This window comes from Anomaloglossus baeobatrachus, chromosome 5, assembly GCF_048569485.1.
Source record: "Anomaloglossus baeobatrachus isolate aAnoBae1 chromosome 5, aAnoBae1.hap1, whole genome shotgun sequence".
Lineage (NCBI taxonomy): Eukaryota > Metazoa > Chordata > Amphibia > Anura > Aromobatidae > Anomaloglossus > Anomaloglossus baeobatrachus.
This window is the reverse complement of record NC_134357.1, coordinates 251,945,303-251,971,973: the sequence shown is the minus strand read 5'-3', so window position 1 is coordinate 251,971,973 and position 26,671 is coordinate 251,945,303. Positions and strand designations below refer to the sequence as shown.

Here is a 26,671-nt window from a genome sequence, read left to right as displayed (position 1 = left end):
TTGCTTCCATGATCCATTACTTTTTTTTAATTTTTCCTTAGATATAGACCTGAAGTTTTGTTTTTCATGGGACAAGTTGCAGTTTTGAATGCCACCATTAATTTGTACCATATAAGCCATTTCTCCCAACCATCCTGGATCCAGAAGGATAGCACTCCAAATTCGGGAGGTCAGGTGTATGTCAGGACATTTATACAGCAATTAATACAGTGAAATAAAATAAGATCCTTCCTTAATTCAACATTCCTGGTAAAGAAGGAAAAATCTGCACGTACCTTCAGCTAAAGTTCACGTGACCAGCATTGGAGATGAGGTAATTTAAGAATGCGGACATACTGAAAAATAGGATGTCTGTGTGGGGGCATCATACTGTCTGAGTTGAACATAATACTGTTGGAGCACCATACTGTGTGCGGGAGAGGTTATGGCAGAATCATACTGTGTGTGGGAGGCTAAAGTGACATCAAAATATGTGTGGTGGGGATGGGGAAAATCATATTGTGTGGGTTATATCATACTGTGTGGTGGATATTGGAGGCAATAATATTGTGTGGGGGGAGTTGTGTGGGCATCATAATCTTTGTGAGGCAATAGGCAGAGATGGGGGGACCGTTGGACGTTCGGTTTGACGGCTTCACCCGAACTTTAGATAAAGTTTGGTTTTGGATCCGGACTTGACCTGAACCCCAATGGAAGTCACTAATTGGGTGGTTCAGCTCTCTATCAAAAAAGCAGCCAGCCATAAACAGATCACTTCAGGGGGCAGGTGGGCGGTGTTTTTCCACTTTTTTTTGTGGGGGGGACCACTACATCCAATCCTGTTGTTACTCCCAGTGTGAGCCATTCAAACATTGCAAGCGGCTCTCTCTGGGCTGAGCACTGAGTGTACATGAGCATTTCTCTTATATCCCCTTTCCCAGGGGAGGGCCAGGACAAAAGTGTGCTAAAACCAACAGAAATAGACAAACAGAGGAAAACAAAACTCTATCTCACAGCACAGTCACAAAGGTATAAGACATTAAGAGCTAAGGAGGAAAATAAGAGCAGGGAAGAAACAAGACAATGAGAGAATTCTACAACAACTCTAAGCACCATGCAATATAATCACTAGCAGGACTGGGACACAACAGCATTGAGACCAACACTGCAATAAACTATAGTCAGCGTAGGAAGACAGATTCCACCATCTTAAATTGGCGGGTGGTAAATTTGATAGGTTTCCAACAGCATATGATCCCAGAGGTGACCAGCACGCTAGCAGAGGTTAACTCTTGCTATCCTGACCTTTAATGGGCGCACAGCTAGTTGACACCCAAGCCTGCCTGTATAACTCAGAAACACCAGAGAAACCATAATGTGAAGTGTCAGAATCTGTAGTGTCAACTTCGTCTGGTGCCGCAATGGCACTCGGCGTGTTTGCAAGCAAAGCTCCGTGTGACATATGCCTTGTATAATAAAAATACTATTAGCATTCAATGATCTTGCTGTGAGGTGGGTTCATTTATAATATCACAAGCTACTCTCATAGTTTACAAAGGCATCTAAGATGTTAAATTGTTGAATCAGAGTATTACACAGTAGATATGTGCCGCCCCCGTGCCAGCAGCCGGCGCTGCTCGGATCCGGGCCTGCTGTGGTAGTGGCTCAAGGGTCTCTGGAACCGGGTATCTCGCGGACACGCCGAATAAATGGGGGAATGCAGATTTACGGGCTAGGCCGTAGTAAGTTCGTGACACCACCCGCGGTGTGTGGTGAGGTGGGACACTACCGCTGCTGTTATGGGGCACCCGGGGAAGATGTTGTGCAGCAAGTTGTTAACCCCTCCGTGGGCAGGGAAGATGGCCCTGGGACCCGGTGGCTTGGTGCAGGGGATAGCGACCGCAGGGAGTGTTGGTGTACTCACTGTTAATAAACCACACAAGTCTCTGGTAAACCAAGGTGATGGTAGCCGGTGCTGCAGCTGGTTGCATTCGGGTCCCCCAGCCGGCTGGTGGTCTCTATCCTTTTCCTCCGCACTGTTTATTTAAGGTGGACTTTCCTAGTGTGAAACTCAGGAGTCCGCTCCCGGCTGGATGTGGCCTAAGGAACCGTGGCGGTGACCTCTTATCCCTATCTGTGGGCTGTTGTCTTCTATGAGGGACTTTGGGGGGGGACAGGACCTCTAGTCCTGGCCTCAATCGGTAAATTAACCAGTTCCGCTTGGTTCCGGTTTCTGGCTTCAGGGTCTAAGTACCCCCCTTTGTGCTACGGTTTACGGGTCGGTTCCCCGTGTCGGTACCAGCGGGCTACAACCCTGTCCCAGTCCACCTCGGTTCTGCCGAGCCGTCTTCCCATCTCCTGCTGACGGAGACAACTGTCTGCCTCCTAGCCAGTGGCACCAGGGCTCCTACCCTGGTACCGTTCAACTTGGACTTTCCTGCTGGAGCTACACTTAGCTCCAGCCCACACTCCTCTCCAAACTGAACTTCAGACTGAACTGACTTAGACTGCTTGTTTTCTCGCCCCGGGCTGTCTAGACTCCTGGGTGGGTGTGTCCCAACCGCCTGGTCACGCCCACTTGTGTGTCTATCTGTCCCTAAGGAGGGGTGACTAGGTTTTCTAGTCGGCTGTGTGTTTCCTAGTGAGGGAACAGTGTTATGCGGGGGCCTAACTGTGACTATCTGGTTTTGCCAGGGCGTCACAGATACACACACAAAGTGGCATGAGCTCAGTTTCTGAACCTGCTCACACATGCAGAGCCCACATCTGATGTACTTGTACAGCTGATACAGATTAGAAATTAAAGAGCAACACCAACAGAAATTACCTTCAATTTCAATCACTTAAAGGGTTTGTAAAAATCTTCTTGTGTAGTGGACATACATAAAAAAAATGGAAAATTAGATTTTTGAAATTGGAAAAAAATTGACATTTTTGCAATTTTTTTTTAATAATTTTATTTTATAGGAACAAAAAGCAATCTGATTATTTCTTCACCTCTAGAATACAGGAACATAGAAATACACTGCAGTGTATAGATGTATGACTATGTACCTGTATAATCTGCTTCTGGGTTCCCTGTCTGCAATACAGGTTAAGATTACTAAATCCTCCTATGTCTCTCATTCAGGGCTGTGGCTCATAGATAGAGCTGCTGAATATGGACGTGATGCCACTCGAGGAGTAGGAGCGATGGAGCCACAGAGTCGGTGAGAGGAATCCTGGACAAAAGCTGGGACAGCCTGATTGAGCCTTCAAATTGAGACAATCCTGCTGAATTTGGGATGACTGGGTGCTATGGCAGTACAGTCAAGCATTATGAAGTACAGTGGGCAATGTGTGACTGGCATGACGATACAGTGGTGCAGCAGGAGCAGTATGGTGGAGAGTTAAAACGGGGCAGGCTAGCAGATGCTTGTCAGTTTAGGGCCAGAAATGACAGCAGTAGTAGTATGGTATAGATGACATTATGGAGAGTGAGTAGATACCAGATAATGTGTGGTCCAGCGGCACTAGCAGCAGCAGAACAGTGTATTTTTTATTTCCTTTTTTAAATATTGACAATCCCCCCTCTTTAACCTAACTGAAATGTGATTTAAGGAAAGTGAAAATGCTGCGTTGTGAAGTTGCAACATAGGTTCAAACTTGTGTGGCACCCCTGAATCTTCCGTCGCCACAGGAACATTGCACCCCAGCCAGAGGTGTGATGTCCCATCCTGGGTAAGGAAAGGAGTAAACGCCAGTCCACAGGCAAATTTGCACTACACCATTGTTAGGTACGCACAGGGACCAGGGACAGTGGCAGCAACCCTCCCATGCTGCATGCTGGGAGGGGCCGTAAGACCCATCCCTGCTCCCATAGGGTGGTAGCTTAGCAACTGGGGGGTGGGAGGAGCCACCCGAGAGCAGAGTAGACAAGGAATGTCCCATAGCCCTGGGGTGGGCGAGTTAACTTTGGCGTCACGAACAGGTACTGTGCGCCTGAAGAACTGTGTTTAAAGACTGTGTTACTGTGTAAAAACTGCTGCCATTGAAGGTACTAAGCGCGAGAAGAAGGGGGGCATGCCTGAAGAAAGGGCGCAAAAGTAAACCCCGCCCCTTGGTCTTGCCGGAGAAGCGCGAAGCAGTGCCCGCTATGCAGAGCGGAGGAGAGAGAAATGGCGCCTAGAAAAGCTGGCCGGCTGGCAGAACAAGTCTAAATGCCAGACCAGCAGGCCAAGAAGATGTACTGGATCGTGAGCGGAGCGGTGCCGGCTGTGATGGGCTGGGTGCCAGTCTGGTGCCAAGCGCTGGTGCAGCCCCCAGCCCCGCCTCCAAAAGGGGAAAGGGTGCAGCCGAGTGGCGTGGTCGAGCACTCGAGCAGTCCAGCAGTGAACGGTCCCCAGGCAAGCAGCATGGCGGAGAAGCTGCAGCCAGACGCCCCGGCGACCCAGAGGCTGGAACCTGGACTAGAGTTCCTGAGAGAGGAAGTCGAGCTCCTCACCCGGAGGTTGAGCGCCCTGCAGGCTGAAGTGGGACGGCAGGTGGAGGATGCAGAGCGGAGGGCGAGTGCCGAGCAGAACCAGGCGGCAGCAGAAGTCGTGGGCCACCGAGAACAGGCCGCGGTACTGGACCTGGGTAAGCCGCATGTTGCCCCTGCCTGCCCAAGCTCCTGGTGCTACGAAGTGACACCACTGAGCTCTCCTGAAGGCCTGCAGGAGACCCCCACTGATAGCTCCGTGGCCTGAGAGAGCGTAGCAGACGCTGGGAGCGAAGACGCCCTGAGCACCGCAGGCCCAGATAGCCTAGTGGGCCCCTTCCCAAGCCCTCCTACCGACCTGCTAGATGCACGCTCACCTGGGATTAATTGGGATGCCGCTCCGGTCCGCGACTTGGGACTGGCCCGTCCCCTGCACCCTGCCGCAACCCCGCTTGCAACAGAAATCGCCTGCGCCCGCCAAATGGAGCGGTTCCAACAGGAACGGGAGCTCCGGGAGGAGAAGCGGAGGGCCGTGGAGGCGTCCAACCTGGCCTCAAAAGCAAAAATCCGGCAGGCCCGCAAAGGATCCCAGGGCCCAGTCAGAAGGGGCCAGATCATTGATTTCAGACAGGAAGGAAGCTGGGGCTTTATCCGAGAGCCCGGCCTGGGCAAAGATGTGTTTGTTGCCCGCCGCGATATTGAAGAACACCTGACCAGAGGCCACCCAGGGCGCGACGCTAAGCCTGGTGACCTGGTGGAATACACAAGGCTGATGGGGGGCCGTGGCTGGTATGCCCTGAGTGTCCATATCTTGCGGGAGAAAGCATCCCTGGAGGAGCCAGAATGGCGCCGTACCGCCAGAAACCCTCTGCAAGCCAGCAGCCCCGCGCCAGCCCATAACCTTCTGCAAGCAAGCAGCCCTACCTCAGAGCAGGCCCAGGCCGCAGCACCTTGCAGCAGGCCTGCTACAACCACTCAGGAGACACAGACTTGGATCTCCATGGCCTATCTGCTGCCCGAAGCCCTGCCAAGTCGGGACTCTAGCACAGAGATGTGATGTGAAGAAGAAGAAAAGAAGAAGCTGAACTGTAAATAGACCCTGTCTGCCCCTCATCATTCCTTCAAGACTTTCCTGCATTGCCCCATCCCATTGTTCTTTTTGAAGATGACACCCATCCTGAATGTTCTGCCCCTTTGTTCTTTTCGAAGATGTCACCCCCCTTGTCTGTGTACTTGTTAGGGCCAGGTGGACGGGCAGACCCAGGAGGTGGATCCACTGGGCCGAACTCCTTGATGAAGGCAAGGGGTCCGGTAGCCGGAGCACTACGGGTAGCAGGACAGTCCGTGTACAAGAGTAGAAAGGTGAAGTCCCTGGGACCACGGAGTCACTGATGGTAGTCCGGGTGACGGAGCTCAGGTTCGGAGGCCGAGATGTTGTCAGGCGGAGTCCGGAACCGATGGAGCGAGAGGACGGGTCACCACAGGGATCAGAGGTGGTACGGACTGACAGGATGGCAGATAGTCAGCGTTCGGCGGTTCGGGATTCGGCAGGACCGGATGGTGAGGCAGGAACGGCTCTAGAAGAGAGAGAGGTGAGTATATCACAGGAACACAAGGAGACCTGACTCCTAGCTTGGGAAACACGAAGAACAGGCCCCGCCCACTTGGACACTAAACCCCTTTATACCCTGTACCTGTGTGCTTAATTTCCTGTCAGTGGACGCTGGCCCTTTAAGAAAGGGTCAATGACCGCGCGCGCGCCCTAATGCGCATGCGCGCGGCCCGGGTGCCAGAAGCCAGGGCAGGGAGCGGTGAGGAAGAAGCAGGAGAGCCGGGCTGGGGCTGTGTAACCGACGGGCGCCGGGAGCGGGGACCGGGACGCCTGGAGACCGCGGGCAATGGAGGCTGGAGACCGGGGAGAGAAGCAGAGAAGCCGGGGAGCGTGGCAGGTGAGCCGGGGAGCAGGGCAGGGGACCCGGGGAGCGTGACAGTACTGGGCCACGGGACTGGAATGTGGTCCGCTGGTAATGTCCTGTGTCATGTTTAACCAGGCCACTGGACTTAGTGGCTGGTTACCTTTCTGCAACCCCCTAAGTTAATGTTGAAAAGACGTTTTGGGCCACTGGACTATGTTTGGTCAGAAGATCCCCTGTATATAGTTGCACCTGTTGTGCTCCCTACCAGAATTATGGTAGAAATACCCCAAACCGTGCAATGGACTGGAAGTGCACACAAGAATTTTAGAGTTTTATAAGAATGTTTGCAACATTAAAGAAAATGGGCCTCCCATAAAGGGAAGAAAAAGTTTTAAAAGTTTTATTGTTTTAATGTTATGTATAACAAAAATGTCTTTTGCAGTTTCTCCACTGTTTTTGTTGTTTCAGCCCGCGGACGTGCTGGGATTCGCTGTGGGGGAGTGTGGCGCCCCTGAGGCTTCCGTCGCCACAGGAACATTGCACCCCAGCCAGAGGTGTGATGTCCCATCCTGGGTAAGGAAAGGAGTTAACGCCGGTCCACAGGCAAATTTGCACTACACCATTGTTAGGTATGCACAGGGACCAGGGACAGTGGCAGCAACCCTCCCATGCTGCATGCTGGGAGGGGCCGTAAGACCCATCCCTGCTCCCATAGGGTGGTAGCTTAGCAACTGGGGGGTGGGAGGAGCCACCCGAGAGCAGAGTAGACAAGGAAGGTCAAGAGTAGTTAGTTAGAGAGATGAAGTAGAAGTGGAGAGAGAAGGAAGGAGTGTGAGGAGGTCTGCGGGAGGCAGAGGAGCAGGAGAGACAGTAGGAAAGAGCTCTAGTCAGTCAGGAGCAAGAAAGAGAAAGTGACGCTACCTGGTGAAGACCCTGGGGCCCAGGAGGTCCAGGTGACACCAAGCAGAGAACAGAAGGGATTCCAGGGCCACAGATAGCTTTCAGGCTCGTGGCCTGTTCCACAGAAACATCGGTGGAGGGATCAAGCTGCATACAGGGGACGGTCCCTAGAAACTGGAGGAGGAGAAGTCAACTCCAAAAGTAAAAACCGAGGCCCAGGGAAGTTGCAAACTCCCCGGGCTACAGCCCACAGCAGAACCTCTGGAAAGGGGGTAAAACTACCGACAGGCAAGCCCCTGGCCCGGAGGCTGTAGTGGAGGCCAAGCCAGGTTCAGCCAACAAGGGTGAGGCTCAGAAGTCAGCTGAAGAAAGGAACACAGTAGAGGGGTGCACCGGCTTTTATTCCAGGATCTACCCGGGATTGGCGGAGGTCCCTGACAGTGGGTCCCAGCAGTCCAAAGGCACCTGCACGCCACAACCAGGAATTGTGAGTAAAGATCTTGAAACTGCACCCCCTGGTGTCGCCTCCCTTACTACGCACCATAGACACTTACAAGTACCAACTGTTGCCGCGGGGCACCGCTCCACCTGTGGGGAGCAGGACCATCCAAGCTGCCATTCCACCAGCCCCGGAGGCCCCATACAACAGCGGCGGCTTAATAGCCGCAAACAACAGGTGGCGTCACGAATATAAACTTTACTTTAATTACCCCCAAGTCACCAGCCATATTAATTGACTCCCGCCAGGGTCACGGAGTCGGGCCCTGCCACCACTGACGACCCCCGGACTATTCCGGCCCGGCATCGGGTGTCCCATAGCCCTGGGGTGGGCGAGTCACTTGCAGCGACAAATTGCAATTTTGTGGCATACGTAATCTAAAGTAGACAATTAAAATAGGTTTTAAAAAAATAAAAGGAGACCTTATATAATAAAGGTGGAAAAAAAACTTCCAAGCTTCTTTACAACACAGGGTGGGACCAGAAAATGTAGGCAAAATGACATCCCAATTATAAGCAGTCGTTGTGGAGACACGAGGCTCAGTGGGTGCTCTTGTCCGCTGGCCCAGCCGCCTTTAGAAAGACAGCGTGGCTCAGGGCTCATCCCAACTGAACGCCCGACCTCCTTAACCATGGGTGGAATACTACTCAGACAACACACGGTGAGGGAATCACAATATTAGACTTTATTGGATCCCCAAACAATTAATGGCACATAGCACATAACCAGCAAAACACACAAATGTAACAGGCAACAGAGTCTCACCCTTCCGCTGGCTCACCAGGGATTTAGAATGTCCATGCCTCAGAGGTTCCAGGGCTATTTACTTCAATCCAGCAGCACCCCGCTTTTGGCGGGCACCCACCGAAAATGGAATAACACCAGATTTAGGAAGCTGACTGAGGTCTGCAAAGTCTGCACCAGGTGACTGAATTGTCCCAACCTGGGTTTCCTTCTTAAGTAGTCTCTGGTTTGAAGTCAAGCTGCATGGATAATGTTCATTTAAATGATGTGGATAGAAAGACTGAGGATATCTACATGAAGTCTGCAAGTCACAGACTAGACAATGGCTACTAAGGTAATTTACATTAGTTTAGCAATACACAACTACATTACAATGATTGCTCGAAGGGTCTGGTCCCAAACAATAGTTTAGCAAACATGAGTTAACACACAGAAGAACAATACGTCTGGCTTTCTGAATTTTAAGAAACTTTAACCCATGCTAGGCATTGAGTGTCCATGTTGTTACATCCCTCCCCCTTCTTAATATTAGCCAGACAGGAGGGGCTTCCAATCACCCTTCTCCTCTTGACGGCATTGTCCTTTTTAATGGTGAGGTCAGCAACAGAGGCTCGCATCTATATGTAGAGCGCTGCCACACCCCAGGCCCTTGGGATACTCGGTGTTGGATAATGGGGATAACCATCACAGGTGGCCGTGCCCAGTTCCGTTACCTGGGGGCGCTCGGTAACAGGGTTATTTTGTATGTCACTTGTGACGCCACTGGTGGGTTGCGGTAATAAGATGTGTCGCGGGCGGGGAGGGGACGCTGCGCTCACCCACTGCTCGGGTCCGGCTGCTGCTGCTCGCTAGGTCGGTGGCTCGAGCAGTGAGCCGGATCCCGGGGAGTCGAGCGGCGCTCCTCGCCCATGAGTGAAAGGGGGGGTGGTTTGGTTTAGGGATATTGTCCGTGACGCCACCCACGGTTGTGGTGAGGTTGTGACACCACCGCTGCTCTGGACGGAGATCCCGGGAGCGATGACAGGGAGCAGCTTGGATGTTGTTTCTCCCCTCCGTGGGTAGGGGGGTTGGTCGTCCCGGGGCCCGGGTGAGGGTTAGGGATAGCAGGCAGGTTACGGGGCCTGGTGAGGTGCAGGGTCACGGGGGCAGCGCGGTGCCGCACGGCACGGTGGTACTCACTCAGCCAATGATGAATGAAAAGTCTCCGGTAAAGCAAACGGCTGGATGGACGGATCCCACAGACGGCTGCGGTAGTTCTCTCGGTAGGTTGGAGGTGACTGCCTTTCCCTGCACCTGTGTTGTGTTCACGGTTCCAATGGCTTCCCACCGGTAACCCGCTCCCCAGCTTGGATGGATGCTGAGGGAGCCCCTTTTGCCCGCAGGCTCTGGCCTTGGGAACTGTAGCCTTGGCGGTGACTGTGTTTCCCTTCACGGTTTGAGCTGTTGCCTTCAATCGGGTCTTGACTGCTGGGAAACCCCGGAGGTTCCCTTCGCTAACGGATATGACTGGTTTTACGGCGACTCCTAGCCTGGTCGGGGTCCGTAAGCCCTGCCGAATGGTGCTGGCTTCTCTTTGCTCCCCGATCCGGTACCGGCGGGCCACCGCCCGTCCCCGGTCCTTACGGTTCACTTCAATCAGCCTCTCCTGCAGACGGTCACCACCGTCTGCCAACCTTGCTGTATGTGCCCGGGCCACGCACCCGGACACGGTCAGTCTCCTCACTACCACATCACTCTCCAAAACTCATCTGACTTTTCTTCCTTTTCCCGCCTCCAGGACTGTGAACTCCTCGGTGGGCGGGGCCAACCGCCTGGCCCACCCCCTGATGTGGACATCAGCCCCTGGAGGGAGGCAACAAGGATTTGTGTTTGACCTAGATGTGCCTAGCCGGGGTGTGGGGTGTGTTGTTGTAGTACCTGTGACGTCCTGGCTTGTCCAGGGCGCCACAGATGTCCTGCCGCTGCTGTGGTTTTAGGGACAGATGGTATAGCAGCAAGTGAGTTTGCACCCTCCGCCAGTAGGGGCTTAAGTCCCATGTAGGTGTGCTGCGCCTTGTGGTTCGCCAGTAATAGACACAACACAGTTCTTGCAGATTAACTGATATTTACTCACTTGATGTTGCAAGTGCAATTTGGCACAGCTGGTTAACCGACTTTCCTTTGTCCTGGTGCTGATGTGAGTCCCAGTTGAGCCCTCCGTGCACATACAGAGCTGATGGTCCCCTTGCCTGAAGCTGTTGGTGACCTGCGGCGCTCCGCTCCTTTGTTTTCCGGGCCCAGTATGACAGGCCTCGTGGTCCCTTGTGGGGTAGGCTACTTCTCTGTGCCCTCTCCCGGGTCCCATATATGAGGCTGTGTCCTTGAGCCTATGGGTGGTGTGGTACCCTGGAAGTCACCACACATGGCTGGATCAGCAGACCGTCTGAAGCTGTTGTCTACTCTGGGGTCCAGTACCCCTTCGTGCGTAGTGCCTGGGATCTTTCTACCCTCAGGCTACTACCTCCTAGTCGCCTTTTGGGGGTCTCCTCACAATCCTCACACCTATCTCACTCTCTGGCTCCTTTTCAACTGACACTCCTTCAACTGTCGTTTTTCCTCTCTGCCAACTCTGCCTAGCAACACCTGTTGCTTCCCACAAGCCACACCCCTTTCCCAGGCTAACAGCTAAGGGATTGGTTCTCACATCTGATCACTGTTAACCCTCTACATGCTGCGCTCAGGTCTCAGGGAATGTGCCCCTACCTGTGTGTGAGGTGTGGGTTGTCAGCAGAGGGTGTTCCAGAAAGCCTTAGGATCCTGCAGATCACTGGGGTAGCATATCCCAGGGTGCTGCATATACACCTCCCCCTGATTACCACCCCCAGGTTGAGCAGCCATATTGCAGACCAGCACTAAGGTGGGGTCTGTGAGTTGGGCTTCCCTGAATTCCTTATGATCTATCTCCCCCCAGTCAATGGCCACAGTTGGGTCTGAGGTACTCACATTCATTGCATCTGAGGAGGAGGCTGAAGATTGAGGAGGAGGGTTCCCCTTGGTTGGGTTGGTAGAAACATCTGCACAAGGATGGTGTTTGGCTTGGCTGCGGGTGATGGCGGTAACAAACTGGCTGGATAGTCCTTGTCCTAGGTCATTCTCCAAAATGACTGGTGTGAGCAGATAATCCACAAGCCCCACTTTCACTTCCCTCTGGGTGGTATCCGAAACAACAGGCTTGGTGGGGCCATCTATGAACCTCACTTCAACTTCCTCCTGGCTAGTCCCTGAAACAACAGAAGTGGGGAGCCATGAGCCCTACATCAACTTTCTCCTGGTTAGTCTCCGAAACAAAAAGTGTGGGGAGGCTGTCCATAAGCTCCATATGGACCTCTTCCTGGTCAGACCCCAAAATAACAGGGGTGGGGATGCTGTTCATAAGCTCTACATCAGCCTTGATCTGGTCAGTCTCCACAATGACAGGTATGGGGAGGCTGTTCACAAGTCCCACATCGATCGCTTCCTGGTTGGTCCCCAAAATATCAGGTGTGTGGAGGCTGTCCACAAGTCTAACATCAACCTCTTCCTGGTCATTCCCAAAATAACTGGTGTGGGGACGGTGTCCATAAGCTCCACATCAGCCTTGCTCTGGTCAGTCTCCACAATGAGAGGTATGGGGAGGCTGTTCACAAGTCCCACATCGATCGGTTCCTGGTTAGTCCCCAAAATACCAGGTGTGGGGAGGCTGTTTACAAGCTCCACCTCGACCTCTCCCTGGTCGGTCCTTAGGTCCAACTGCACACATGCCAGAGGGATGTCCGAGCGCTGGCCCCCAGCAAGGGTGATGGTCACTTGGCGAACAGGTAAATGTTGTTCTGTGGGAACAATATCTGGGCTGACTAGGGTGATGGAAGATCCAGTGTTTCGAAGTCCCTGAGCCTGTATATTACCGACCTTGACCGTCTGGATGTGGGGATGGAGGTTGGCTGGTGTACGGTGTCTGGCCTGCCGTAGGGTGTGGACTGGGAAAACCACTTCCTCAGCTATTGGTGTTTCTCGGGAGTAGCATTCCTCAGGTCTCGTTGGTTCATCTCGGCATATGTTGACTGGTTGGACTGGCAGACGGGCTCCAAGCATGCGGCCTCTGTTTTGGAGACAATCTTTATCAATATGTCCATGGCGCCCACATGTATAACAGCGCCGTAGATTGGGCAAGTCACAGACCCTGTTTGTAGACCTTTGTTTTGGTGCAGCTTTTGCTGGGTAGCGGGACCATCCTTCTCGAGCGGCTGGTGTTAGCAGTACGGCAGCTGGAACTCCATAAACATATTCCAGAACACAAGTCCTCTCTTCTCTTGAGGATTTAGGCCCCAATGCAGTCAACAATGCTGTAGCTTGGGCCATTTTGGACCAAGTTGATTCCCGATTGTCACTATATCCATTATGTGCAACATAGATTAAATCCTCTGGGTCAATATCGGCGGGATCCTCATCGTCCTCTGCATCATTCTGGGCATCCCAACGGACTAATTTCCGGATCAAGTCTGACCGAGTGTCAGCGTTCCTGTAGTCAATCTTTTGCCTCTGGCACAGATCCTGTAGCATCCATTTACTGCTTCTGTCGTATCTCCTCTCTGGTCCTTGTCCCATGGCTGAGCTGGTGGGGTTGGACATGGCAGCGTCCGAAACCTTAATGCCTCCCCTATGGCCTGCTGGGTATGCTTATGTGCCTCCCTGGTTGTTGAGCCCTGGACGGTGTCCACGAACACCAGTCCTCTGCAGCTCCCCTAGATAACCCAGGCTGAGTAGTGTCCCACCGCTGCCACCAAATGTGGAGACACGGGGCTCAGTGGGTGCTCTTGTCTGCTGGCCCAGCTGCCTTTAGAAAGACAGCGTGGCTCAGGGCTCATCCCAACTGAACGCACGACCTCCTTAACCGTGGGCGGAACACTACTCAGACAACACAGGGTGAGGGAGTCCCAATATTAAGACTTTATTGGATCCCCAAAATATTAACGGCACATAACACATAACCAGCAAAACACACAAATGTAACAGGCAACAGAGTCTCACCCTTCCGCTGGCTCACAAGGGATTTAGAATGTCCATGCCTCAGAGGTTCCAGGGCTATTTTCTCCAATCCAGCAGCACCCCGCTTTTGGCGGGCACCCACCGAGAATGGAATAACGCCAGATTTAGGAAGCTGGCTGAGGTCTGCAAAGTCTGTACCAGGTGACTGAATTGTCCCAATCTGGGTTTCCTTCTTAAGTAGTCTCTGGTTTGAAGTCATGTAGCCAAGTGATCCTCTAGTCGGAGCCAAAGTCCCTAGACCGAGTCCACAAGGTATCCTGATCCTCTAGCCAGCTCCTAAGAGATTAGACTGTATCATGCAATATCCAACAACCTGGTGACTTAAAGAAGTCCCTCTTTATAGCCATAGTCTTCCCTTCGGATATACTGTGCCCTCAGCGGATTGGTTGTACAAGGTTGTTTCTCTTATTGGGTGAATTTCAAGCTGCATGGATAATGTTCATTTAAATGATGTGGATAGAAAGACTGAGGATGAAGTCTGCAAGTCACAGACTAGACAATGGCTACTAAGGTAATTTAGATTAGATTAGACACAGAAGAACAATACGTCTGGCTGAATTTTAAGAAACTTTAACCCATGCTTGGCATTGGGTGTCCATGTCGTCACAGTCGTCACTGGGCGAGTTTCACCCCCTGAAGACACTTCGGGCAAAACATGTGTCGGGGTGAGGGAACACAGTCCATTTATATTGAGTAGGGGATTAGCTTGGATATTACCTTTTAAGTCGATGTCCCTGTATTTATGAGCTATTGAATGAAGCACCAATTGCTGTTTTTAATTGTTATAAATAAAATAATTTATTTGAATATTTAGACATCACTGCATCTCTTTAGCCTTTATTTTGGCTGAAATCTAGAGCTACATAACATTTCTCAGTGCTGTATGTTATGAGGTTTGATTCACTAGGACTATTTAGTGTTTCATGTGTATATATATATATATATATATATATATATATATATATATATATATATATATATATAACAGACCAAAAGTTTGGACACACCTTCTCATTCAAAGAGTTTTCTTTATTTTCATGACTCTGAAAATTGTAGGTTCACATTGAAGGCATCAAAACTATAAATTAACACAAGTGGAATGGAATACTTAACAAAAACTTATGAAACAACTGGAAATATGTCTAGGGTCTTCAAAGTAGCAACCTTTTGCTTTGATTACTGCTTTGCACACTCTTAATGAGCTTCAAGAGGTAGTCACCGGAAATGGTTTTCACTTCACAGGTGTGTGTTGTGCAGAAGTCTGGTGGATACACAGCTGATAGTCCTATTGAGTAGACTGTTAGCTGCTTTTTTCTTGCCATAATACAAATTCTAAGTAAAGAAAAACGAGTAACCATCATTACTTTAAGAAATGAAGGTCAGTCCGAAAAATTGTGAAAACTTTGAAAGTGTACTCAAGTGCAGTGGCAAAAACCATCAAACGCTACAAAGAAACTGGCTCACATGAGGACCGCCACAGGAAAGGAAGACCAAGGGTCACCTCTGCTGCGGAGGATAAGTTTATCCGAGTCACCAGCCTCAGAAATCGCAGGTTAACAGCAGCTCAGATTAGAGACCAGGTCAATGCCACACAGAGTTCTAGCAGCAGACACATCTCTAGAACAACTGTTAAGAAGAGACTTTATGCAGGAGGCTTCATGGTAAAATAACTGCAAGGAAACCACTGCTAAGGACAGGCAACAAGCAAAAGAGACTTGTCTCCTTGACTGGAGACTGCCCTTCCCGTGGTTGTTCCTTCCTGGTGAAAGACCTGGCTAGTTTTCTGCCAGCGTTGAGAAACATGTGAAGGTGTCTCCACAGGCTTTCTTGTTTTGAATATTTCCCAGGGGGCATTGCTCTAGAATCACTGCGTTGAGAAACACGCGATGGTGTCTCTGCGGTGTTGGATGTTGATCTCCCTAAAGTCATCCTTGCTTATGTAGTCTTCTACTAGGCATTGCTTCCACTAGCCAGTTTCCTACTCCCCACTGATGAGGGGCAAATACCCCGAAACAGCTGTCTGTGGATGGATACCATGTTTGGCATAGGTGGTCTCTTTGACTGGAGACTGCCCTTGCCATGGTTGTTCCTTCCCGGTGAAAGACCTGGTTAGTTTCCTGCCAGCATTGAGAAACATGTGATGGTGTCTCCGCGGTGTATGATGTTGATCTCCGTAAGGTCAACCATCCTTGCTTATGTAGGCATCATTTATTTTTCAACAGGACAATGACCCCAAACACACCAGGCTGTGTAAGAGCTATTTGACTAAAAAGGAGAGTGATGGAGTGCTACACCAGATGACCTGGCCTCCACAGTCACCAGACCTGAACCCAATCGAGATGGTTTGGGGTGAGCTGGACCGCAGAGTGAAGGCAAAAGGGCCAACAAGTGCTAAGCATCTCTGGGAACTCCTTCTAGGCCTTGGAAGACCATTTCTGGTGACTACCTCTTGAAGCTCATCAAGCGAATGCCAAGAGTGTGCAAAGTAGTAATCAAAGCAAAAGGTGACTACTTTGAAGAACCTAGAAAATAAGACATGTTTTCAGTTGTTTCACACTTTTCTGTTAAGTATTTCATTCCACATGTGTTAATTCATAGTTGTGATGCCTTCAAAGTGAATCTACAATTTTCAGAGTTGCACGGTGCTGCTACAGAGAGCAGGCCGGCTGCCTTGTGCTACAACCGGGTAGGGGCCAGGGCACGACGGGGTACGCGGACCCTAGGCTGGGAAGTAGCTTCATACAGCCCAGTAATTCACCTGACTTGGAACGAAGTCTCCAAGAACCGTTCCCCACCCGCTCCAGAATCGGGGTACTAGCGCAACGAGGGGGATAGGACTTCCCACAACCGTCCAGAAAATCCCAAGCATGAACCCTGAGAGCAAGCTCACCCTGCTAGCCACGCAGGTGAGCGGGACCCAAGTAATTCCAAGTGAAAGGGATCTATATGAGAGCAGTGCCAAGGGACAAGGCTTCAGACCAACCACCAACACCAAAGGGGCACGGACCCAGCGTGCTCGACCAACAGAGACAGAGCATTCAAGAGTTTGGTTTACCTAGTGTCAGCGTCAGTGACTTTGGACTGTGTGAGTATCCGATATCCCTTCAGCCCCGACGGGCTCCCCACTCCATCCACAACTGGGCCCCGGGACACCAAACCCCCTACCCACGGAGGGGTTAAATATCCTGCTGCTTCAACACCGTCACCGGGCTCCCCAACAGCAGTGGTGGTCTCTCACATTACCAGGCACCGTGAGTGGCATCACTAACATTACCCCATTCACCACTCAAAACATTCCCCCTTTTTATTCCGAGGTAGCCGCGCAACCCTGCCTCGGATCCGGAGACCACTCGATCCACTGTGGATCCCGGATCCGAGCAGCCCATCGGCTGTCACGGGGGCGGCACAGTCACTTTAAATCCCAAATTTTTTTGATGAGCTATAGTGAAACACCATTTAAAAAAGCCCAAGAAGGATTATGTAATTTTGTAAATTTTTGTACTCACAAAAGTAAAACAGAATAGAGCATTATCATTTTTTATTATTATTACAAGGTCCCATGGCAAATGTTATTTTATTCTACAGGACCTATATGAGATGGTGAAGCTGTTGTGAAGGCTACAGTAGTGGCTGGAAAAGATGGAGTAGGAGCGGGCACCACCACACCGTTCTGGACCAAATATACCTAAAAATGCAAAATATATATGACTTTAGTTAACACTTGGCTTAGAAAATCAATTAATTTATACTGTAATCACTAAATTTGATGCAGAATGAAAAGTAAATAATAAAGTGTATCAATTTGAGTAATCAAATGCGATGGTCGTGACTGAACCTCCACCAGGAATGAAGTGCCTGTATCACGTGTAAGCTCTACTGCTCTGTTAGGATTATTTTCCTGCACAGATCTACTCTCAACCTGGACCTCTCATGATATCACAACATTTCTTAGCACATGTCCTGTCAGCAGGATATTGGATTGTAAAGTAAAGGCTAGGCTACATGGGCACTATAATGCAGATTAAATTGATATTTTTTTTTAAGAAATCTGTGTTCTTGTTCTTTAGTTGAAGTTCTATACCAATGAGATGCAAATGCAGTGGGGCTGGACACTGCACCTGGTCTTCTCCTGCCAGTGTAGGAATTTGCCAGCCCCTCCTCCCGCCTCTGGTCTTTGACTGATAGGTCACTGCTTTTTTTGTGCCCTGTCTAATCTGGTCAAGATCTCATATCATTCCCAGGGTAGTGGCATGCCCAGGAACCTCCACATGATGTAATTGAGCTGAGAAGTTGATATGTGTATGCACTATCTCCCGCAATGATGGGGACCGCATGACCTGTCAGTTAAAGAGTGGAGGCAAGGAGAGGGGCCACCAAATACCCAGACTGGAAGGAAAAGACCAAGTGCAGATCCCAGTGCCTTAACAGCATATCATTTCAATGGGTGATTAGTTACTTAATAATGAGAACATGGATGTCTTCAAATAAGGTACAAATTGAATATGTAATAACACACCATTATATCCCTGTCTTTACTTTCCTGATTACAAAATGATGGTATATACTGTGCTAAATGAATGAGTTTATAATCTTGCTTGACTTTGAAACTTAACGAATTACCTCAACGTCTTTCTCCTTCCCTTTCTCCTCCTCCTTTATATTCCCTAACTCCTTCCATTCCCACTTCCCCTCCAATACCCCTTCCCATCCACTTTTAGCCTACCCTTTCTTCCCCTTCCCCTTCTTTGTTATTTCAACAATATTTTTAAGAATGCATTTTAAATACTTCAATTACCCCCTCCCCTGTTATTGTAAACCCCTTAAAATTTAATAAAGTGTACAAAATGATGGTATATAATAGTCAATGTATGGTATATCATTGGAAAACCCATTCTCCCAAAAATGAGTTGATTCCTTTCTTCAGCAAAGAACTATAATCCATTGAGTAACCTGTGGATAGTGTTTCTTCTTTTGGTAGCATCATAACAGCGAAAATAAGCACTGTACAGTTATTAAATTCAATGGAAGATTAAAATAATGCACAGAGGTGCTGAGTCCATCACATCATCAGACTGGTGGCACGGTGGCTCAGTGGTTAGCATTGCAGTCTTGCAGAGCTGGGGTCCTGGGTTCAAAACCCACCAAGGGCACCATCTGCAAGGAGTTTGTATGTTCTCCCAGTGTTTGTGTGGGTTTCCTCCGGGTTCTCCGGTTTCCTCCCACACTCCAAAGACATACAGATAGGGACTCTAGATTGTGAGCCCCTACAGTGACATTGTTGCTGATGTATGTAAAGCGCTGTGGAATTAATAGCGCTATATAAATGAATAAATTATTATTATCATGAGATGCTTTTTGTAAACACTCTCCAGCCTTGTAAATAGATGATGGACAACAATGGTTAAATCCTCTCTGTTACTCAGAATCTTCTTATAGTCTAGATGTAGATTGAAGCCAAATAACCAAACCCCTTCAAAGTCAATTTAAAGGCTACTCCGAGAAATTTAATAAAAATAAATAATGAAAATATAGTACATTTAAATATTAAATATTTTACTAAATAACTCTATTGAGCAAAAATTTGGCCAAAAGGTAATCTTTAGTTATGGCACTGTAAGGATTTTAAATATGTCAGCTTCCAGCAGTTTCATAGCCTTCCAGCTGTGATGTTGTAGGACCGGCTGCGTAAAGACATTACCTGCTCAAGCAGATCAACAAGAAAGTTGAAGTGGAAGTATTACTGCGCTGCTGAAGATATGACATAAATCCAGGAAAACTGAATTAATGTGAATTTATTTAACGCATTTTGAGGGGTCACCCCACTTCTTCATCAGGAAAATCACCAATATAATATATATATATATATATATACTGTATATATATATATATATATATATATATATATATATATATATATATTTATTTTATATACATATATATATATATATATATATATATAACAAAATATATCTAATATATAAAGCTCAGTGTATGTGTGTATGTATGTGTGTATGTATGTATGTATGTCCGCTGAAGAAATTTGCACCGTTGCATTTACAATCACGAAATTTTGCACAGACGCCCCATGTGACTCAGGGAACGTCATAGACTATGTTTGGGTGGGAAAATTTAACCCCGTGCTTTCCAGTTACTCTACAAAAATCCTGCAACCATTAAACTGAATGGAGAGCTGCAGGCTATAAATAGCAACTGTCAGTGGTTGCTATAGGAACAAAATAAATTGTTAGTATAACAAGCTTATGTGTGAGGTAAAAAGATGTCGTTGGTGAGACAGATAAAGAGAGACAGAGACACAGACAAAGACAACCAGGCAAAGAGACAGATTGGCAAAGAGACAGACCTGGAAAGAGACAGACCTGGAAAGAAACAGACCTGGAAAGAGACAGATGGGCAAAGAGACAGACGGGGAAAGAGACAGACTGGGAAAGAGACAGACCGGGAAAGAGAGAGACCAGGAAAGAGACAGACCGGGCAAAGAGACAGACCGGAAAGAGACAGACTGGGAAAGAGACAGCCCTGGAAAGAGACAGCCCTGGAAAGAGACTGCCCTGGAAAGAGACAGGCCAGGAAAGAGACAGGCCAGGAAAGAGACAGGCCAGGAAAGAGACTGCTGGGCAAAGAGACAGCCCTGGAAAGAGACTGCCCTGGAAAGAGACAGGCCAGGAAAGAGACAGGCCAGGAAAGAGACAGGCCAGGAAAGAGACCGCTGGGCAAAGAGACAGCTGGGCAAAGAGACAGCCGGGCAAAAAGACAGCCGGGCAAAGAGACAGCCGGGCAAAAAGACAGAGAGACAGACAGATACAGAGATTGAGACAGATAGACTGATGCAAATACAGACAGAGACATAGAAACAGACAGACAAGGAATGAGACAAACAGCGAGACAGACAGACAGCGACACACAGACAGAGACTGGGAGAGAGATAGAGAGACAGTTACTATCCCGGACAATGCCCGTGTACTACAGCCAGTATATATATATATATATATATATATATATATATATATACTGTATATATATAGTATATATAACATATTATCTGCACAAGACAGATGTCAGGTGAGAGCAGCGTCCTGTTAGGTATCGTGAACTGTATAGTCAACAGGATGAGCATAGGAGTGCAGAGCTGATTAAAGTTGACTGACATTGCACATTTATCTCAATCACTTGTCAGGTTTATTGGAGTACTTAACAACTTTACAAACAATACAGTTTCCAGCCAACCGGGATTTATCTTCAGTAAATCTGAAAGGATCCTCTCAGTACCATGAATGTTTTTTCTATATATACTATATATCGTTGTGTATATACAGTCAGGGCCAGAAATATTTGGACAGTGACACAAGTTTTGTTATTTTAGCTGTTTACAAAAACATGTTCAGAAATACAATTATATATATATAATATGGGCTGAAAGTGCACACTCCCAGCTGCAATATGAGAGTTTTCACATCCAAATCGGAGAAAGGGTTTAGGAATCATAGCTCTGTAATGCATAGCCTCCTCTTTTTCAAGGGACCAAAAGTAATTGGACAAGGGACTCTAAGGGCTGAAATTAACTCTGAAGGCGTCTCCTTTGTTAACCTGTAATCAATGAAGTAGTTAAAAGGTCTGGAGTTGATTACAGGTGTGTGGTTTTGCATTTGGAAGTTGTTGCTGTGACCAGACTAAGGAACTCTCAATTGAGGTGAAGCAGAACATTCTGAGGCTGAAAAAAAAGAAAAAATCCATCAGAGAGATAGCAGACATGCTTGGCGTAGCAAAATCAACAGTCGGGTACAGTCTGAGAAAAAAGGAATTGACTGGTGAGCTTGGGAACTCAAAAAGGCCTGGGCGTCCACGGATGACAACAGTGGTGGATGATCGCCGCATACTTTCTTTGGTGAAGAAGAACCCGTTCACAACATCAACTGAAGTCCAGAACACTCTCAGTGAAGTAGGTGTATCTGTCTCTAAGTCAACAGTAAAGAGAAGACTCCATGAAAGTAAATACAAAGGGTTCACATCTAGATGCAAACCATTCATCAATTCCAAAAATAGATAAGCCAGAGTTAAATTTACTGAAAAACACCTCATGAAGCCAGCTCAGTTCTGGAAAAGTATTCTATGGACAGATGAGACAAAGATCAACCTGTACCAGAATGATGGGAAGAAAAAAGTTTGGAGAAGAAAGGGAACGGCACATGATCCAAGGCACACCACATCCTCTGTAAAACATGGTGGAGGCAACGTGATGGCATGGGCATGCATGGCTTTCAATGGCACTGGGTCACTTGTGTTTATTGATGACATAACAGCAGACAAGAGTAGCCGGATGAATTCTGAAGTGTACCGGGATATACTTTCAGCTCAGATTCAGCCAAATGCCGCAAAGTTGATCGGACGGCGCTTCATAGTACAGATGGACAATGACCCCAAGCATACAGCCAAAGCTACCCAGGAGTTCATGAGTACAAAAAAGTGGAACATTCTGCAATGGCCAAGTCAATCACCAGATCTTAACCCAATTGAGCATGCATTTCACTTGCTCAAATCCAGACTTAAGACGGAAAAAGCCACAAGCAAGCAAGACCTGAAGGCTGCGGCTGTAAAGGCCTGGCAAAGCATTAAGAAGGAGGAAACCCAGCGTTTGGTTATGTCCATGGGTTCCAGAATTAAGGCAGTGATTGCCTCCAAAGGATTCGCAACAAAATCTTGAAAATAAAAATATTTTGTTTGGGTTTGGTTTATTTGTCCAATTACTTTTGACCTCCTAAAATGTGGAGTGTTTGTAAAGAAATGTGTACAATTCCTACAATTTCTATCAGATATTTTTGTTCAAACCTTCAAATTAAACGTTACAATCTGCACTTGAATTCTGTTGTAGAGATTTCATTTCAAATCCAATGTGGTGGCATGCAGAGCCCAACTCGCGAAAATTGTGTCACTGTCCAAATATTTCTGGACCTAACTGTATAATCTACATATGTTAGATAAGTGAGTGTGTATGTATGTATGTATAAATAAATGCATACATATGTACCGCTCCTGCAGCAGTCGGACTGCTTGAATCCGTGGTCCCTGTGGCTCGAGGGTCTCCGGGCCCGGGGGCTTGCGGACACTCAAAAATAAAGGGAGATATTTACAGGGGGTAAGAGTTTGTGACGCCACCCGTTGTTCGTGGTAAGGGGAGTACCGCCGCTGCCGATGGGATTATCCGGGGAACATGGAGTGGGGAAGCCAGATGACGTTCCCTCCACGGGTAGGGGAGGCCCCGGGACTCGGGATGGTGGAGGTGCAGGGAAGCATGGTGCAGGCTGGATGCAAGGGAGGGCAGCGTACTCAGTCAGGCCGTGTTGGTGTTGAGGCGACCGTTAAGCAGTCTCTGACACAGGAGTAAACCAAGTCTCTGGGTGCCGCTGCCACTTTAGGGGAGCTCTTTTAAGAGACCGCTCTCATTGGTATTGCTGACGATCTGAGGCCTGCCTCCATGCACTAGTATTTTAGATGTTCTCAGTGACCCCTCGGCTTGAAGCTGTCGGGGTCCCGCTCCCTACGGTTAAGTAGAGGAGCTGTGCTCTCGATGGCTGACACTTGGGATTTCAGTGGGCCACATAAGCTGGAAAGCCCTATCCCCCTAGTTGTGTTGGTGCCTTTGATCTCTGAGCTCTTGGGGAAAGTTCATAAAGAGACTATCTTCCACAGGTGACTTATCAGGTTGCGTAAAGCTACTCCCTGATCTTGGATCCAGTACCCCGCTGTGCTCGGAACCGGTTTGGTTACTAGATACTCCGGTGCCGACCGTTCTCCAAAACTAAGTTTGGGCACCCTTCTCCAATACCCTGCAACTGGGTCTCCGACTTCTACGGTCCCAGACCACCGTCTGCAACCTAGCCAACGTCTCCCAGAGAGCTACAACTCCCTCAGCTCCTCACTCTTTGAGGGCTACCACTCGACTGACTATGTCCCTCTCACTAGTCTGCCTGACCCCTAGGTGGGTAGCCCTTTTCCAGCTAGACCACCCACTGGTGTGCCTGACAGTGTGTGGTGTGAGGTGTGACTAGGATTTGAATTCTGATGGAAGCAATACCAAAGGTTAGGATCCCAGAACCATGGGGGGTGAGTTCTGCACCACAAGGGCAGGGGTGCAGTTCCCTGTGACACCCTAAATAGGTCAAGGGCATCACACATACATACATACACACATAACATACAGTCTGCTCTCCATTCCTATGCCTGACTTGTCAAGTTCAGTGAACACAGGGACACGCTTTCACAATACCTGACAGGACATTGCCCTCACCCGACATCTGACTTAAGCAGATATGTCTTTACACAGCCAGTCCTACAACGTCACAGCTGAGACGGCTGTGAAACACCTGGAGCTGACATGTTAAAAATCTAATCTTGCAATAACTAAAGATTACCTTTTGGCAACATCTTGCTCAATAAAGTTATTTAGTAAAATTGGTAATAGTTAAATGTAATCTATTTATTTTAATTCTTTATTTTTATTACATGTCTCGGAATACCCCTTTAAATGTAATCTGTCACCAAGTTTGTTATGTTATCTGAGGGCAGCATAGGATTTTGACAGAGATTATATTCCAGGTCTGAGTCACCTTCAGTAATTGATGCTATACACATGGTCAAAATGGTTGATACCCCTCGTTTAATGAAAGAAAAACCCACATTGATCACAGAAATAACTTGAATCTGACAAAAGTAATAATAAATAAAAAATCTATGAAAAATTAACAAATGAAAGTCAGACATTGCTGTAAAAACATTAAAATTAATACATCTAGTTATCAAATATTTTATAGTAGGACATATATGTTTTCACAGTTCTGTTTATATTGGAGGGCATAGTTTATTGATAAAGTTCTTATAAGGAATAAATATTAAGATATCCATATTGAATATACATAAGTGCTGACATGGTGTATATATATATATATATCCTTCCATCTGGAAGCTTCTAGAGATTACACCATGTGACATGCGTCCAGCAGTAATTTCCCTATATGGTTTGAACAGTTGTCATATAACATGACACGATGGAGGGGGCTACTCCTGCTCCTGCACGTCGTCAGCTGTCCCAGAATCCTTCCAGGCTGCAAGATGAACACATGCTGAAAAGCTACACTATATCACCCCTGCCTTACCATTCAGGATCCAAGGAGAGATGGATGAAGATTTTCTATTGATCAGTATGGACTCATTGAACTTTTTACGTAAGCTAATGAAGTATATTACTTTTCCTTTCTGTAACTGAATTTTGGCAACCATTTTAAATAGATAAAATACATTTATTTTTTACATTTTTGAAGTTCTTTCTTTCATGCGCTTTTACGTATTTGAAGAAAAATATATTTAAGAGTATATTTTTAACATTTTGGAGAGCCAGCCATTCGTGTTTTTTAATTTTTGTACTTCTTCCTTCACTTTGCATAAGGGGGGGACAGAAGTAATTAAATATCTCCTGCAAAGTGACAGGGAATTGACAATTTATAAAAATCACGCAGAACCTAGGAAATACGGATAAGTCAAGTTGCATGAATGTTTTTTTAAATGAACTTTAAAGACTTTGCTAAGCCACAGACAATACTCTTTTGACGTATCTTTGAGCAAGAAAGAATAAGTCAGTCCTTAAAAAGTATTGGACGTGCTGAACAAGGTGAATCAAGTCTTAGAGGATCATCCATGAGATCATCTGATCATTTCAGGTAAGAAAATGGATTTTATCTCTTCATATGTTAAGCAAACTAAACTTCAGTTCACTTACTCCGATATTTCTAATGTGGAGGAGCTTTGGTTAAGCCTTTATGGGGAGTGTGAACTTGAGAATTCACGTGTAGAATGTGCAAGGTCTTTTAATAGAGAGAAACAGAAAACCAGAAATGTCTGTCATTTAGTCTATGAATTTCACAAGTTAATCGTAGAAAAATGTAAAAATGGTGGAAATAGACAACCTGAATTGTCAGGGAAGTCAGTGATAGGGAAATCTAAAGACTGCTTAGAACCTGAAATGTCAGTAAGTGATATTGTGAATTTTGACTGTAATGTTGCAAATGAAAAGTCAGATTTAGACTGTAATTTTGCAAATCAGAATCTTGACAATGGCCGCAGACATGTGCCGTCTTTCCGGGACTTTGGAGAAGAAGCAGGAAATGACATAGAGAAGCCAGAAGGGGGAGGAGCCAGAGTGGGAGATGTGCAAAAAGTTGTCAGAAAAGGAAATGACAAAGCGGAGCTAGAAGGGGGAGGAGTCAGAGAGCATGGCGGAGATCAGTTTCTAAAAATAGAACAGACTAAGTTAGAACTTAAACTAAGAAAGAATTTATTGGACTTATGCAAATTAATTCCCGCATATAATCCTAAAATACATGTTTGCAGAAATTCAGAGATATTTGAAAGTTCCGTTGAAAAATTAAATTTAACTGATAGTGAGAAGACTCAGTTATTCCGTATATGGATACCTCAGCATTTTTTCAGACAATTGGCATTAAAAAAGTCTTTTGACAATGAGACATTTGATTGTTCAACTGATAACGATATCATAAGGTTGAAAAATCTCATCTTCTGTGAAAGGAATGAAGCGAATCCAGATTATGAGATGTTAAAGGAATTACAAATTGAACAGAATGAAAGTACGTTCTCATTTATGTCCGTTTTTGAACGTTTATATAGGGCGGTCATTCCAAATGTCAGATTAAAATCTTTAATTTCCACATTCATAAGGAAATTTAATTTCCTTGATAATGCAGCCTGTACGGTGGCATTAAATAAAAAGTCCCTATTTGAATGTACGACATTTATCGATTTTGTTAGAAATCACCAAAGTCAATCAAAACAGAAATTAATTCTGAAAAACCAACACAAAAAAGGGAGAGATTCTGTAAAAAACCAATAGTGTCTCCCAGATCCAGATATTTCTGTGAAAAAATGTATGAAATTCACAGGAAATTGCATATAAATTACAAACCATACAATCCATCACAATTATTATCATCTAAAAATCTTTTTCCACAGGAAAAACCTTTGTTTCCCTTGTCTCCAGTGAAGGGATTGGTCACAGGATCAGATATTGATGATCCCAGACAAATG

At 47.3% G+C, this 26,671-nt stretch overlaps 1 protein-coding gene across 2 annotated transcripts in view; it reads right to left on the bottom strand.

Annotated features, from left to right (window-relative positions):
- Nucleotides 1-17,082: 17,082 nt before the first annotated feature.
- Nucleotides 17,083-26,671, bottom strand: part of LOC142309912 (membrane-spanning 4-domains subfamily A member 8-like) — a 102,758-nt gene continuing 93,169 nt past the window's right edge. For both annotated transcript variants that reach the window (XM_075347377.1, XM_075347378.1), the window contains exon 7: nucleotides 17,083-17,246. In XM_075347377.1, the coding sequence (XP_075203492.1) occupies nucleotides 17,136-17,246 (111 nt within the window). In that variant the 3' untranslated portion in view covers nucleotides 17,083-17,135. The remainder of the gene's footprint in view (nucleotides 17,247-26,671) is intronic.